This window comes from Jaculus jaculus, chromosome 5, assembly GCF_020740685.1.
Source record: "Jaculus jaculus isolate mJacJac1 chromosome 5, mJacJac1.mat.Y.cur, whole genome shotgun sequence".
NCBI classification, from domain to species: domain Eukaryota; kingdom Metazoa; phylum Chordata; class Mammalia; order Rodentia; family Dipodidae; genus Jaculus; species Jaculus jaculus.
In genome coordinates, this window is record NC_059106.1 from 52,663,061 (window position 1) to 52,676,906 (window position 13,846).

The 13,846-nt window shown below is 50.8% G+C and overlaps 1 protein-coding gene across 2 annotated transcripts in view; it reads right to left on the bottom strand.

Moving 5' to 3' along the window:
- Positions 1-397: 397 nt before the first annotated feature.
- Positions 398-13,846, bottom strand: part of Tmco4 (transmembrane and coiled-coil domains 4) — a 98,306-nt gene continuing 84,857 nt past the window's right edge. For both annotated transcript variants that reach the window (XM_045149780.1, XM_045149779.1), the window contains 3 exons: positions 12,930-13,047; positions 8,773-8,890; positions 398-1,479 (listed from right to left, as the gene is read on the bottom strand). In XM_045149780.1, coding sequence (XP_045005715.1) covers positions 1,075-1,479; positions 8,773-8,890; positions 12,930-13,047 — 641 coding nt within the window. In that variant the 3' untranslated portion in view covers positions 398-1,074. The remainder of the gene's footprint in view (positions 1,480-8,772; positions 8,891-12,929; positions 13,048-13,846) is intronic.

The window sequence follows — 13,846 nt, forward strand, 5'->3', positions numbered from 1 at the left end:
TGGACCATTTTATAGTATTGCGACCCCAGAATATCATTTCCCCCTTTGGCTTTCCATGTAGACATGGGCTGTTTGTATGAGAATCAGCAGGAGTTGTGTAGAGGTTTGTAGAATGAACAAGTTGGGTTATACAGCCTGAGGGTTTGTCTAGCTGTCATCCTCCATGTTCTCCAAGGCGTGATCCCACAGCCTTAACGTGTCCCTGATTCTCAATGTGTGTGTGTGTGTGTGTGTGAGGGGCTTTGGCCTGACCACCCAGGGGCAGTGGGAGGAACAAGGGAGCGGCTATCAAGGATGCAGAAGCAGTGGCCACCTCATCTCTCAGAATGTCAGTGTCCCCAAGTGTAAAATGCAGGGTGGCGAGAAGGTCCAGTGAAGGCAGTCCATGGAAGCACGGTAGAATGCTCAATGCACAGTGGCTGGTCTTGTTTATTAAAGCTGTCACCATCCCTGTTCCTGCTATGGGAAGTCCTTTCCCTGTGTAAGCCACACTTGTCACCAGAACCAGATCCCACCACTCTGAATGGGGATTCCGCATTTATGCCTCGTGCCCTGTGACAATTCCGTCCTGGGCCACCATGTGGCACATCTGTTGTTCCTGTGGCCGGGCAGTGGACAACCTGCACAGCTGAGTGGGACAGAGCTGACTGGATCCCCAAGGGTAGGGGGAGGAGGCTGCCCTGTTGGCAGGTGTCTGTTGGTGCAGTCCGAGGCTGACTGCCAGTCCTGGAGTGTAGACGGAAGGACAGGAAGACACCTATTTCAGTAGATCCTTCTTCTACGGAAGGAAGAAGCACAGAGCGCTCCAGCCTCATAGAAACTTCTGGGCCTCCTGATGGGCAGCCCGCACCTACGGTCCACACTGTCTGGAGCCTGGGGCTCCATGCTGGGTCAACCCTGCAGGACACTTTCCAGGGGCGCAGTGTTTTCTCCCCTTCTTCCCAATTCCTTCCCCTTAGGAAAGGCACTTGTGCAGATTCTCCAGTCTTAAGAGTCATCCAAGGAGTCTGGAGGGATTGGGGAGAACTGTATATGGATGTGTGGGCAGACAGCCAAAGGCACCCCAGTGGGGGGTCAGTCCAGCTCAGGACAGGGGCCCTGAGTCCCATGATTGCAGTCAGGACATCCCAGTGGGTTGGGACCCATACCGTGGCTGCAGACCAGGGGGCTCTCGGCTGAGCCGGCAGCACCAGGGAGTGAAACCCCTTCAGGTGGGTCCAGCTCTGTTGGTGCCTGGACATGACTGGAGATGGAGGGCATGGCGACTTTGGGGGTGTCTCTGGAAGCAGGCTCCTGGGCTTGTCCTTCCTGGGGGGTGTTCTCACCTGCTGGGACAGCAGCTGTTTGAAGAGGATCTTCTTGGGGTAGGCTGGCTGGGGCCAGTGGAAGCCCCTTTCCACTCCAGCCTGGCTTGGTGCGGATGCCCACGGCTTTCAGGATGATGTCCATCTGCTTGGCATAGTCCAAGTGACCACTGACCTGTGCAGGGGATGGATAAGAAGTGAGGGTGTGGTGGGTGGGAGACAAAGCTCAGCCCTCCCAGAGCCCCAAACTAAGGTTTTATTTTCTTTTTTTTTTTCAAGGTCGGGTTTTTGCTCTAGCTCAGGCTGACCTGGAATTCATTATGTAGTCTCAGGGGGGCCTTGAACTCATGGCGATCTTCCTACCTCTGCCTCCCGAGTGCTGGGAGTAAAGGTGTGTGCCACCACTCCTGGCCAAACTAAGTTTTATGCAGCCAACCACTCACAATCCCGGGATCCCAACTCCCCATAGCTCTTAAGTCCAGAGTGTGGCGGAGGGCTCTGGGTTCTAAGTTGTTCTGAAACGCATTATGTAAAGATGGTTCTCTAAGAATCTGGGTCCTCTGGAGCAGGAAGCAGGCAGGGCGCAGGGAGGGTCTCATTCTCTGCTCAGTAGCTTTTCTGTCTCTGACTCAGTTGCCTGTGAACTGGACACAATGAGAGAAGCAACCCCAGAGGGTGGCTGTGCAGGTGTCTCCAGGAAGAGACTTCAGTGGAAATAAAGTTATGGCACAGCCTGAAGGCACTGACTGTTGGCAGTTTGCTCACCCTGTCTCTCCTATTGCTGCATCTCTCCAGTTACCTTTAGGTCTGATGTATGTGACGGAGATGATTGCAGCTCATATATGCCCCTAGGTTCTAGTGTTGGGACAGCGACACTCTCCTCTGGCCTCCACACACACACAAGTCCCTTTGATAGGTGTTGGCTGCTAATTGTAGGTGAAGAAATTGAGCCACAGAAAGGTGACCTGCCCAAGGCCACACAGGTACACAATGTCAGAGCTGGGCCTTGGGCCCAAAATCAGCTGTGCATGATGTTTGTTTTTTTTTTTTTTTTTTTTTATTTTTTCAAGGTAGGGTCTCACTCTAGCCCAGGCTGACCTAGAATTCTCTATGTCATTTCTGGGTGGCCTCGAACTCATGGTGATCCTCCTACCTCTGTCTCCTGAGTGCTGGGATTAAAGGCGTGCACCACCATGCCCGGCTGCATGATGATTTGAAAATCATTCTTGGGCTGGGGAGATGGCTCAGTGGCTAAAGGTGCTCGCTTGCACAGCCTCATGACCTGGCTTTGACTTCTCAGTATCCACGTAAGCCAAGGCACATGCAAAAGGTGGTGCTTGCATCTGGAGTTTGTCTGCAATGGCAAGAGGTCCTGGCACACCCATTCTCTCTCTCTCTTTGCAAGTAAATAAATTATATATATATATTGACCTGGATTTCACTATGTAGTCTCAGGGTGCCCTCAAACTCATGATGATTCTCCTACCTCTGCCTCCTGAGGGCTGGGATCAAAGATGTGTGCCACAACTCCCAGCTATTTTAAAATATTTTATTTTTATTTATTTATGAGAGAGAGAGAGAGAGAGAGAGAGAGAGAGAGAGAGAGAGAGAGAGAGAGAGAGAATGGGTATACCAGGGACTCCAGCCACTGCAAATGAACTCCAGATGCGATGCATGCACCACCTGTGCAGCTGGCTTACACAGGTCCTGGGGAATCAAACCTGGGTCCTTTCTCCTTGCAGGCAAGCACCTTAATTGCTAAGCCAGCAAATATATATTATATAAATACATATAATAAATATTATATATATATATATATATATATATATAAATTTAATTAAAGGGAGGCTGGGCATGATGGCACACACCTTTAGTTTCAGCACTTGGGAGGCTGAGGTAGAAGGATTACCATAAGTTTGAGGCCTGAGACTATGGAGTGAGCTCCAGGTCAGCCTGGGCTGGAGTGAGACCCTGCCTTGAAGAAACAAAACAAACAAGATGAGAGAATCATCCTCATTTTGCCAGGGAGAAGAAGGAGTCCAGGGAGGCGTGGCGGCTTGCTCAGTGACACAGGGCACAGCAAGCCTCCTGCTGAGCTGGGCATGCTCTGGTTCCGGTCAGGTCTGCCTCGGACTCGCCAACTGGCCAGGGGGCTTGTTTCAGTGCTAGGGGAAGCTGAAAGCTGGCATTCCTTTATTGGTGAAGGCAAAGGGCTTCACTTCAAAGGAGGACAGGAAAACCCCAGGGGGACCCTTGCTGGTGACTGCAGAAAACGGCACAAAGCCTGGCTGGCACCATCTGCATTCTCCTTGAGTCACAAATCACACTGGGTTATTCAAGTGATTTCTCAAGAACAGAACGATAACCCCTGAACAGTTGTGTCATTTTTCTCACCATCACAGTCTGCCTACCTCTTTTTCCTCTCCTCACAAATGCATTCAAACAATTTTCACTGAGAACACACATGTGTGTGCAGATGTATAAGAGGCTCTGGGTTCAGGGTGGTGGGAAGATGCCCTCCAACGGAGGAGGCGGACTAACATGTGGGTGTATCTGGCTTTTCATGGGTACTGGGGAATCAAAGTCCAGTCCTTAGGCTTTGCAGGCAAGCATCTTAACCATTGAGTCATCTCTCCAGCCCGGGACCAACATCTGGATTCTGAGAAACGGGCCCCAGCTTCGCTCTGTCTCTCAATGGGAAGTGGACAGGCTCCAAGCACTTTCAAAAGCATCCCCATCTAAAATAAGACCCTAACCTTGAAAGTCCGCTGCAAGGGGTTCGAGGCCTGACACTTGGCAGAAACTCAGTGTGCAAGGTCTCTTACTATTATGTTTCATGGACAATCCAAGATGTGTCACAGAGACACGACTTGATGTTGAGCTCATGCTGTCCAATCTCAAGGAGATGGTGGGAAGAGATAATACGCAAATCACAAAGAGGGTGCCTGGGACTCAGTAGGCACTCTGTATATAATATGCGTTTTCATTTATGGAGGACGGGGAATGAGCCGCGCTGGTCCTTTTGGATGGACCAAGAGGGCTGCTTAAGCTCTAGATATCACATCTGAATTGCAGCCAAAAAGACACTTCAGGCCCACAGGGACAAACACTAACGGCTTCTCTAAGGACCCAGCAGAGCTGCCCCTACTGCCGCGTGACTGTTGGGGAGACCTTGTGGAAACAGGTCGGCAGGAAGTAAGGGAAGTGTGTGTGGCACTGTTGGAATTGCGTCCAGGCAGACATTGTACCACGCAGCTATTGTCCTATGCCACACAGCTCTGGTGTCCTTGGCCTCATACTGGTCCAGGTCTCAGCCACACCGAGTCCCTGTGCTGCTGCTCTTGGTACAGAACCAAGAGGAAGCCTCGATTCTAGTGCCCCAAGCTCAAAGGGAGCAGGTTGGGCCTCACCTTGGTCAGTCTGTTGAAGAGCTTCAAGTTCCACTGTGGCGGATGCTGGTTTAAGATCTCAGCCCACCATCATGTCCGTGGCTGTCCCACGGAACCCCGCTTGCTGCCCACAAACAGGCTAGAAGTTGCTAATGCAGAGCAGTCACCCTTGGTGTGCCACGCTGGCTAGGGACCCTCCGCGGGGTGGCACGGCCTCTGTCTCACACCCCGCAGCAGCTCTCAGCACACACCATCAGTTGCACATGGGACTGTCTGCTCAGAGCCTGTGAGCCTGGTGGTTCGGGGGTCCACACGGGTATGAACGGGTCTCAGCACTGCCTATTTCCTGCCTTGCCAGAGGTCTCACCTGGGGCTGGAAAGCCTGCCCGGTGCTTAAGTGCACTTCCTGTGCAAGCCTGAGGGCCTGAGATCACTCAAGATGGAGTCTCTAGGACCCACATGAACAGCTGGGTGTGGCCACGTGTGCTGTAGCCTAAGACCAGTGTGGGGGCAGAGACTTGGGACCAGAGCTTGTGACAAAAGGGCCAGCTCCAGGATCAGTAAGAGATTCCAGCTCAAGCAAGAACGAGCAGGAGAGCAACAGAGTGGGACACCTGACTTTCCCACCGGGTCACGGCACGTGAAAGCCATGTCGCAGGCCAGTGCATGGGGCACCACAGGGTACATACATGTGTATACATCACATACATGACACCACCACACACACATGTAAAAAAAGGGAGGGGAGAAAGAGACCTCAACTGGATAGGGGTTGCAATGCCCCCCTCTTGCCTGTTTTAAGAACTCCACACTCACCAGGCCCCTTAGGTCCTATTGATTCATGCTTCTCATTTTTGTGTGTGTGTGTGTGTGTGTGTGTGTGTGTGTGTTTGAGGTAGGGTCTGTTCTAGACTAGGCTGACCTGGAATTCACTATGTAATCTTAGGCTAGTCTCGCGCTCATGGCGATCCTCCTACCTCTGCCTCCTGAGTGCTGGGATTAATGGCGTGCGCCATCATGCCTGGCTGGATCTCAGTTTAAGATATTTTATTTTTATTTATTTATTTATTTGATAGAGAAAGAGGGAGGGAGGGAGAGAGAGAGAGAGAATGGGCATGCCAGGACCTCTAGCCACTGTAAACAAACCCCAGTCGCATGTGCCCCCTTGCAGATCTGGCTATTGTGGGTCCTGGGGAATGGAACCTAGGTCCTTTAGCTTTGCAGGTAAATGCCTTAACTGCTAAGCCATCCTTTGAGCCCAGTCTCATTTTTAAAATGGGACTGAAGTCAGGCCTAATGGCATATGCTTTTGATCCCAGCACTTGGGAGGTAGAGGTAGGAGGATCACTATGAGTTAAAGGCCAGCCTGGGACTATAGAGTGAGTACCAGGTCAGTCTGGGCTACAGTGAGATCCTACCCTTGAAAAAAACAAAATAACAATAACAAACAAAAAAATAAAGAAAGAAAGAAAGATCTCTTTTGGACTGGAGAAATAGCTCAGTGGGTAAAGGTGCTTTCTTGCAAAGCCTGCTGCCCTGCTTCAATTCCCCAGCACCCACATAAAGCCAGATGCACAAAGTGATGAAAGTGTTTGGAGTTCGTTTGCAGCAGCAGGAGGTCCTGGTGTGTCCATTCTCTCTGTCTGCTTCTCTCTCTCTTTTTGAGGCAAGCCCAACAGATTGCTGCCCCCTTTTAAAATTATTTATTTATTTGAGGGGGGGGGAGAGAAATAGGCAGGGAGAGAGAGAGAGAGAGGGAGAGAGAATGGGCACACCAGGGCTCTAGCTGCTGCAAATGAACTCCAGACACGTGTGCCTCCTTGTGCATCTGGCTTATGTGGGTCCTGGGGAATTGAACCTGGGTCCTTTGGCTATGCAGGCAAGTGCCTTAACTGCTAAGCCATCCCTCCATCCCTGGCCCCCTTTTATTAATGAGAGAGAGAGAGAGAGAGAGAGAGAGAGAGAGAGAGAGAGAGAGAGGGTGTTGGTGTGCCAGGGCCTCCAGCCACTGTAATGGAATTTCAGACGTGTGCGCATGTGCAACCTTGTGCTTCTGTCACCTTTGTGTGTCTGGCTTACATGGGATCTGGAGAGTTGAAACTGGGTCCTTAGGCTTTACAGGCAAGCGCCTTAACTACTAAGCCATCTCTTTAGCCCCCCCCCCTCTTAAATAAATAAATAATAAAATATATCCAAGAGAAAATTAGTTAAAATGGGACTGATAAGGGCCAGGGAGTCGCTCAGTGGCTAAAGGCATTTGGCTACAAAACCTGACGGCCCCGGTTTCCACAGCTGCTCGATGGGTTCGAATGCCTTCCTTGGGCCTCGCAGAGGCAGGCTGTTGTTTACTGCGGATGCTATTGGCAAGTGTGTACTTTGTGCCAGGACCTTTGCTGAATGCTAGAAGCCAGGCATCTATCTCCTTTGGGGCATGAAACACCTTGGCCTGGGCCAGGACCCCCGGAAAATATTACACATTGGGTGCTAGGGGCAAAAAAAAAAAAAAGAGAAATCCTCTGTTTGTGACAACTCAGTCCCTGAAGGGCAGGAGGGTGGCCTGGCTGGGGCTCCTCCATTCACCCCAGAGATGGCCCTGACAGCCACAGAGCAGGCAGTGCAGCTGGGGTGGCCAGGCCTGCTTAGCAAGGAGAGGAAGCTGCTGGCAGACTCTCCAAGGAAGGCAGGACCCACACAAAGGCAGGGATAATTCCCTCTGATTATTCAGAGGAGGAAAACACAGCTCTGGTGACATTTCTAACATGATAATGAGCTATTATTAGGCAGGAGCAGAGAAGCTGCCACCAAGGCTAAGGTGTCTGAGGAGAGGGAGGTCTGGGAGCTTGCTTGGTGGCCCCAAAAGCTAAGAACTGAGTGGTGGGGCTGTAGGTGAGGGGGGTTCAGTGGGTAAAGTGCCTTCCATGCAGCCATGGGGACCTGTGTTCAGATCCCCAGACCCCACATAAAATCACAGGCATGACAGCATTCACCTGTAGTTCTAGCTCTGGGCAGGTGGAGATAAGACGGATGCCTGGTTCAGTGAGAGACCCTGTCTCAAAGAATATGGTGGAGTGTGACTGAGGAAGACCCCCGACATCAACCTCTGGCCTTCACATGCACACAACCTGAATACCCATGTGTGCCCACACATATACGAACATGCATACACACATGCACAAATATCACACATCAACACTTAGAAAAAATATAAGTAAAAATGTAAAATCTTTGGGCTGGAGAGATAGCTTAGTAGTTAAGGCATTTGCCTGCAAAACCAAAGGACCCATATTCAACTCCCCAGTACCCAAGGTAGCACATGTGTCTGAAGTTTACAGTGGCTAGGGGCCCTGGCGTGCCTATTCTCTAATAGCTAAATAAAGTATTTTTAAAAACTATTTTATTTTTATTTATTTATTTGAGAGAAAGAGACAATGGGCACGCCAGGGCCTCTAGCCACTTCAAATGAACTCCAGACACATGTGCTCCCCTGTGAATCTGGCTTATGTGGTCCTGGGGAATTGAGCCTGGGTCCTTTGGCTTTGCAGGCAAGCAGCTTTAACCACTAAGACATCTCTCCAGCCCTAAAATATTTCTTAAAAATATAAAATCCTGGGTCTCACACAGAGAGAGGCTATGGCAGATTTCAGGGGTGGGGTCCTGGGATCTGCACCTTAAGTAAACTTCCGGGATGCCAGGCTCAGTGTTGTGTACTACCCTTGTTTTGCCTGCTTTGGGCCCAGCCCACACCCTCCACTTGCATCCCCCCTCTGCTCCTCTGGCTGTTTCTGGGTGAGGGAGAGAGAAGCTCCTGACCTGTGACCTGTGGTGGGAACGTGGGGCTCTGGGGGCCCTGCTAATGGCTAATTGCATAACAGGAACTTTTCTAAGTCTTGGTTTCCTCATCTGTGAAATGGGCATAGCAGTTCTTACCCAGCAACCATTAGAGGTGAAGGTCAAGATGGAGCCCACTTGAGGGAGGGGCTTGCAGGTACCTGTCTCCAGGGGCCAAGGGTCTCTGGGCTGGAGTGACCTCACACAAATAGGTCAATGCCGAACGCTTGGAGGGACGGGCCAACACTTACCACTGAGGACAGGTCCACGTTCTCCATCCTCCGGTCCTGTAGCAGCACGGGCTGAAGGCCGGCCACACGCAGCTGCACAGATGATGTCCGGTACACAAAACTCAGCAGCCAGTCCCCTCTGTGGGCACGGATAGGTGGCATGAGCCTGGGGTGAGGGCAAGCTGGCCCCTCTGACCCTTGGGGAGGCCCGAGGGACTAGAGCTTCTGCAAGAAGCCCTGATGGGAACACATGTGACTGGAGGAGGAGTGCTGGCATTCAGAGCTGGCCCATTGTTTTTCTTTGTGGTACTAGGGATGGCACCGAGAGCTTCATGGATGCTGAGCACACACTCTACCTCTGAGCCACAGCCTGGACCCACGGACTGAATGCTGAGCCCATGAATGAGGAAACTGGAAAAAGTTCTCGACAAGTTTGCGTGTTGCTTGGGAGTATATGCGGGGCTGTGGACTCCGTTGCTAAACACAGCCCCGCACTGTTTTCTAGAGAAAATAACCCTGGCCTCTGCTGCCCATCTCTTCAGGGGCAGCAAGCTGTGCCCATGGTGGCCCTGGAGAATGCGCTCTGTGGGATCCATGAGATGACTCCTCCTCTGACCCTTGAATTTGGCCCTGAGGTGAAGCATGGCAGACGGACCCACAGCTTCACGTGGGTCTTGCTGTTCCGCAACTCCACACACATGTGAGTTTCTCTTCTTCACATCCAGGACTCAGATGGACCTGCTGACTTTTAGTGAGATCAGGCTCAGACAAAACCCCAGGCCTAGTGCGTTCTATGCAAGCCCTCTACCGCTAACTCCCACCCACGGCCCTCCACTGGTTTTTGGTGGGAATGGTGGTGTGACCTGCTATGTGGCCACAGGCCAGCGTTCCACCTGCCCGGAACCCCAAGGGTGCCTTCCCAGTCCCTGTCAATTCTGACCTCGGTGGTTTGTGATTGTATGGGTGCTCACCACGCTGGAAGGCTCTAGAAGGATTGTGGTCCAGACTGTCTGCAGACCCTCAGTGTATCCCATCTTGTTCAGTGGCTTCCTGCTCCTTCCCTACTGCCGCCTGCCCAGGCCCAGAGACTGAAACAATGTCTCAGACTCTCCTACCCAGGGTCAGCTGGCCACAGGTCTGGTGATTCTTTTTTAAAAATATTTTATTATTTATTTATTTGAGAGAGATAAAGAAAGAAGCAGAGACAGAGAAAGAGGCAGACAGAGAGAGAATGGGTGTGCCAGGGCCTCCAGCCACTGTAAACAAACTCCATTCGCATGTGCCACCTTGTGCATCTGGCCTACGTGAGTCCTGGGGATCGAACCTGGGTCCTTTGGCTTTGTAGGCAAGTGCCTTTACCACTAAGCAATCTCTCCAGCCTTTGTAAACCTAGTGATTCTTACTGTCAACCTCCATCCCTTCTGCTCCAACCATGAGATCAGGCAGTTCCCCTATCCCCATAAACAAATGCAGTGGCCCCTCATTCCCTTGTGCTCACTATGTAGCTAGGGATGACTTTGAACTTCTGATCCAACTGCCTTGGGCTCCTGAGTGATGGGATTATAGGCATGCACCTCCACATCTGGTTTAAACTGTGCAGAGGTGGAGCCCAGGGCTTCATGCCGGCTAGGCAAGCACTCTACCAGCTGAGCCACATCCCCCGTCAGATCACTTGCTGGCTGGACAGATCTCTGCACCCCAAGTTTAAGTTCACAGCACCTAAAAGACCTTTAGGCCACTGCCGAATTGAACGCAGGCGTATAGCCGTGGCTTTGGGCTTGTGTTCCCTCCTGGCCCTCCTTCCCTCTCTCATAAGACATGATGGAGCCTCAGAATGGAATTGGACGCCAGATTTGTCAGCTGTGGGCTTGCCCCAGAACAGATGGGTTTAATAAGACTGCCGTGCTTGTGAGTGTGTGCCGCCGTGTCAATGCTCCCCCTTTGCTGTTAATGAGGAATCATGGGCAACGTGAATGCGCCGGTTAGCGCAGACCGTGAATGTCTGTTTGCTCGCATCTGCCAAGTGCCAGCCCCTCTTCTTCACTGGCTTCCAGAACCCTGTGCAGGAGGACAGAGCTCCAGGAAAGAGCTCCCTCAAAGCTACCCAAGCGGCAACTGTCAGAACCAATGGTTTTTCTTTTTCTCTTTTCTTTTTTAAGAGTTATTTTCATTTTTATTTATTTATTTGACAGAGAAAGAAGGAGAGAGAGAATGAGCATGCCAGGGCCTCCAGCCATTGCAAACGAACTCCAAACGTGTGTGCCCCCTTGTACATTTGGCTAATGTGGGTCCTGGGGAATCGAACCTGGGTCCTTTGGCTTTGCAGGCAAACACCTTAACCACTAAGCCATCCCTCCAGCCCTCTTTTTCTCTTTTCAATGTGTTTCTTTTTCTAAAATTATTATTATTTTATTTATTCATTTATTTGTTTATTTTTGGTTTTTCAAGGTAGAGTCTCACTCTAACTCAGGCTGCAGTTGTCTCAGGGTGGCCTTGAACTCACTGTGATCCTCCTACCTCTGCCTCCCGAGTGCGATTAATGGTGTGTGCCACCATGCCTGACATATATATATTTTTTTTTTGGAAGGAGAGAGGGAGGAAAAGAGAGAGAAGAGAAGAGGAGAGAACAGACATACCAGGGCTTGTTGCTATTGCATGAACTCCAGATGTGTGAATGACTTTGTGCTCCCACCTTACCTGGGTACTGGGGAATCAAACCTGAGCCAAGAGGCTTTGCAAGCAAGCACTTTTAGCTGCTCAGTCATCTCTCCAGCCAAGGGCCATTTTCTGACTAGGTTTTTTCTTATTGATTTTCATGACCTCTTTATATATTAAGGCTCTATGTCTTGTTTCTTAGTTCCTTCTACCATATCCTGGTTGTAATAATTCAGTTTAGAGTATGAATGATACAGTCAAACTGACTGGCTGAACTGTGTCCTATCATCCTCTTTCAGGACTAAACACTATCTTTAGCTCTGAAATGACTCAGCTACTAGACCTCGTGCAGTGAGTGACATCACAATGACACATACTTTCCAAATCAATTCAGCTAGCTCCGGATGGTTGAGTCTGGATCAAAATGAAAGTTAACTGGCTTCACCTGAATAGACACTAATTGCTAGCAAGGGAAGGGTGAAAAATTCAAACCGTACATTAAACCACTCACAGACCGTGGTAACGTCTCCTTTTTTTCCCCCCCGAGGTAGGGTCTTGCTCTAGCCCAGGCTGACCTGGAATTCACTATGTAGTATCAGATTGGTCTCGAACTCACAGTGATCTTCCTACTTCAGCCTTCTGAATGTAAATAAAATGTACTAAAATATATACATATGTCCTAGGCTCATTTTTCCTTTCTGTCCCCACTCCAACTGCTCTGTGAATTTAAGCTCAGAGGTCACCTTTCCTGGGTGGCTTGGTCGGTATGCATTTTTGTGGCATCCTTGGGGCTCCTTGTCTCAGAATTTATAGGTTTTGAATTTTGCAGTGACCTGGTCTGTAGCATATATAAAAGTCACCATTTTAGAGCAACTCACCCTTGCACAGCCTGGTGTGAGGGCTGCTTCCCTGACTCTGGGGGTGGCAACCTTGCCAGAAACCCTCAGGCTTCTCCTCAAACTCCATGCCAGGGCTGCTGGGCAGCTGATTTTACCCTACACATCCCCACTGCTTGCCAGAGGGTCTGTCATGCCGGGCACTGGCTCCCCTGGCTGTTAACTTTATGTCTCCTGTTCCTAGCTCTCCTTGAAAACTGTGCACCAAAACCATACTTATGCCCACCCTCTTCAATGCCAAGGACACAGACACAAACTCCTAGTCCCATTCAAATGACTACCGTTTGGGTCCCCTCTTGGTTTTTCAGGCTCATGTGCCACCCCTGTGGCAGCTCCTCCAAGTCTGATCTGCAGAGCCACCTCTGGCCTCTCCTGTCTTCTTGCAAGTGACCTCAGGCCTGACTACGGGCTGAGGTCCTCAGGACCCTCCCCTCTTGTCAACCACCCCATGGGGTTGGATGACTTACAGATCTGAGCACCTGGCCCTGGCCATTCTCCTAACAAGCCAGTGACTGGCTCCCTGGATCTTACAAATAGGAGGCAAGTCTCTTCTCTTCAGCAGGGGCGGGGGTGCAACTAGGTGCTTGGGAAATGTCACCTCCCCACTGGTGCCAAGTGCTGACAGACCTGCAGTAGCCATTGATGATCCTCCCGGACACCACCTTCCGGAATGGCTCCCAGTGCTTGGGGTCTCCTTCCACGGGCGCACCCAGCAGGACCACGTCCTCGATGATCCCTTGACAATCTGGTGAGAGACCCGGGAAGAGGCTGTCAGTGTCCCTGCCATGGTGGATCCTAAGGGTCCGCTCCGACAGTGCTGGACAAAATGAATATCTCTCACATGGACACACATGTGCGTGTGCATGCGCACCACACACGCATATGCACAGATGCACAGAGGATTACCAATGCTTACTGGGTTCCGGGCTTTGGATCAAACCCTCATACGCCCTATCTGTTTCTGTAAAGCATCACCGTCACCATTTTATTATTTTATTTGGGAGAGAGAGAATGGGTGCATCAGGGCATCTAGGCGCTGCAAACGACTAGATGCATGCGCCATCATGTGCAGCTGGCTTACACAGCAGCATCCCTGAGCACCTGCTCAGATCTAGGCAACACTGCTGGACAAAGCAGAAAAGGTAGTTGCTTGTGACCTTGACTACTGGTTGACCCTCATACAACAGTCCAGAGCATGGGCAAATCACGTCAGGGTGGGGGCGAGCGGAACAGGAACAGCACTGGACCCACCTCTACCTGATCATGGCCCTTCTGCTTGCTTTGTTTGCATGAGCTGCTTGAGAGATTGCTCCTCTGCATGGGATCTGTGCAGAAACTGAGGCAGGGAGGTCCACAAGAATCATCTTAGGCCCTGTAGTATTGACTTTCTTCTTTTCCTTTCCCTTCTTTCTTTCTTTCTTTCTTTCCTTCCTTCCTTCCTTCCTTCCTTCCTTCCTTCCTTTCCTTTCTTCTCTCTTTCTCTCTCTCTCTCTCTTTCTTTTTTGAGGTAGGGGCTCACTTTAGCCTAGGTTGACCCATAATTC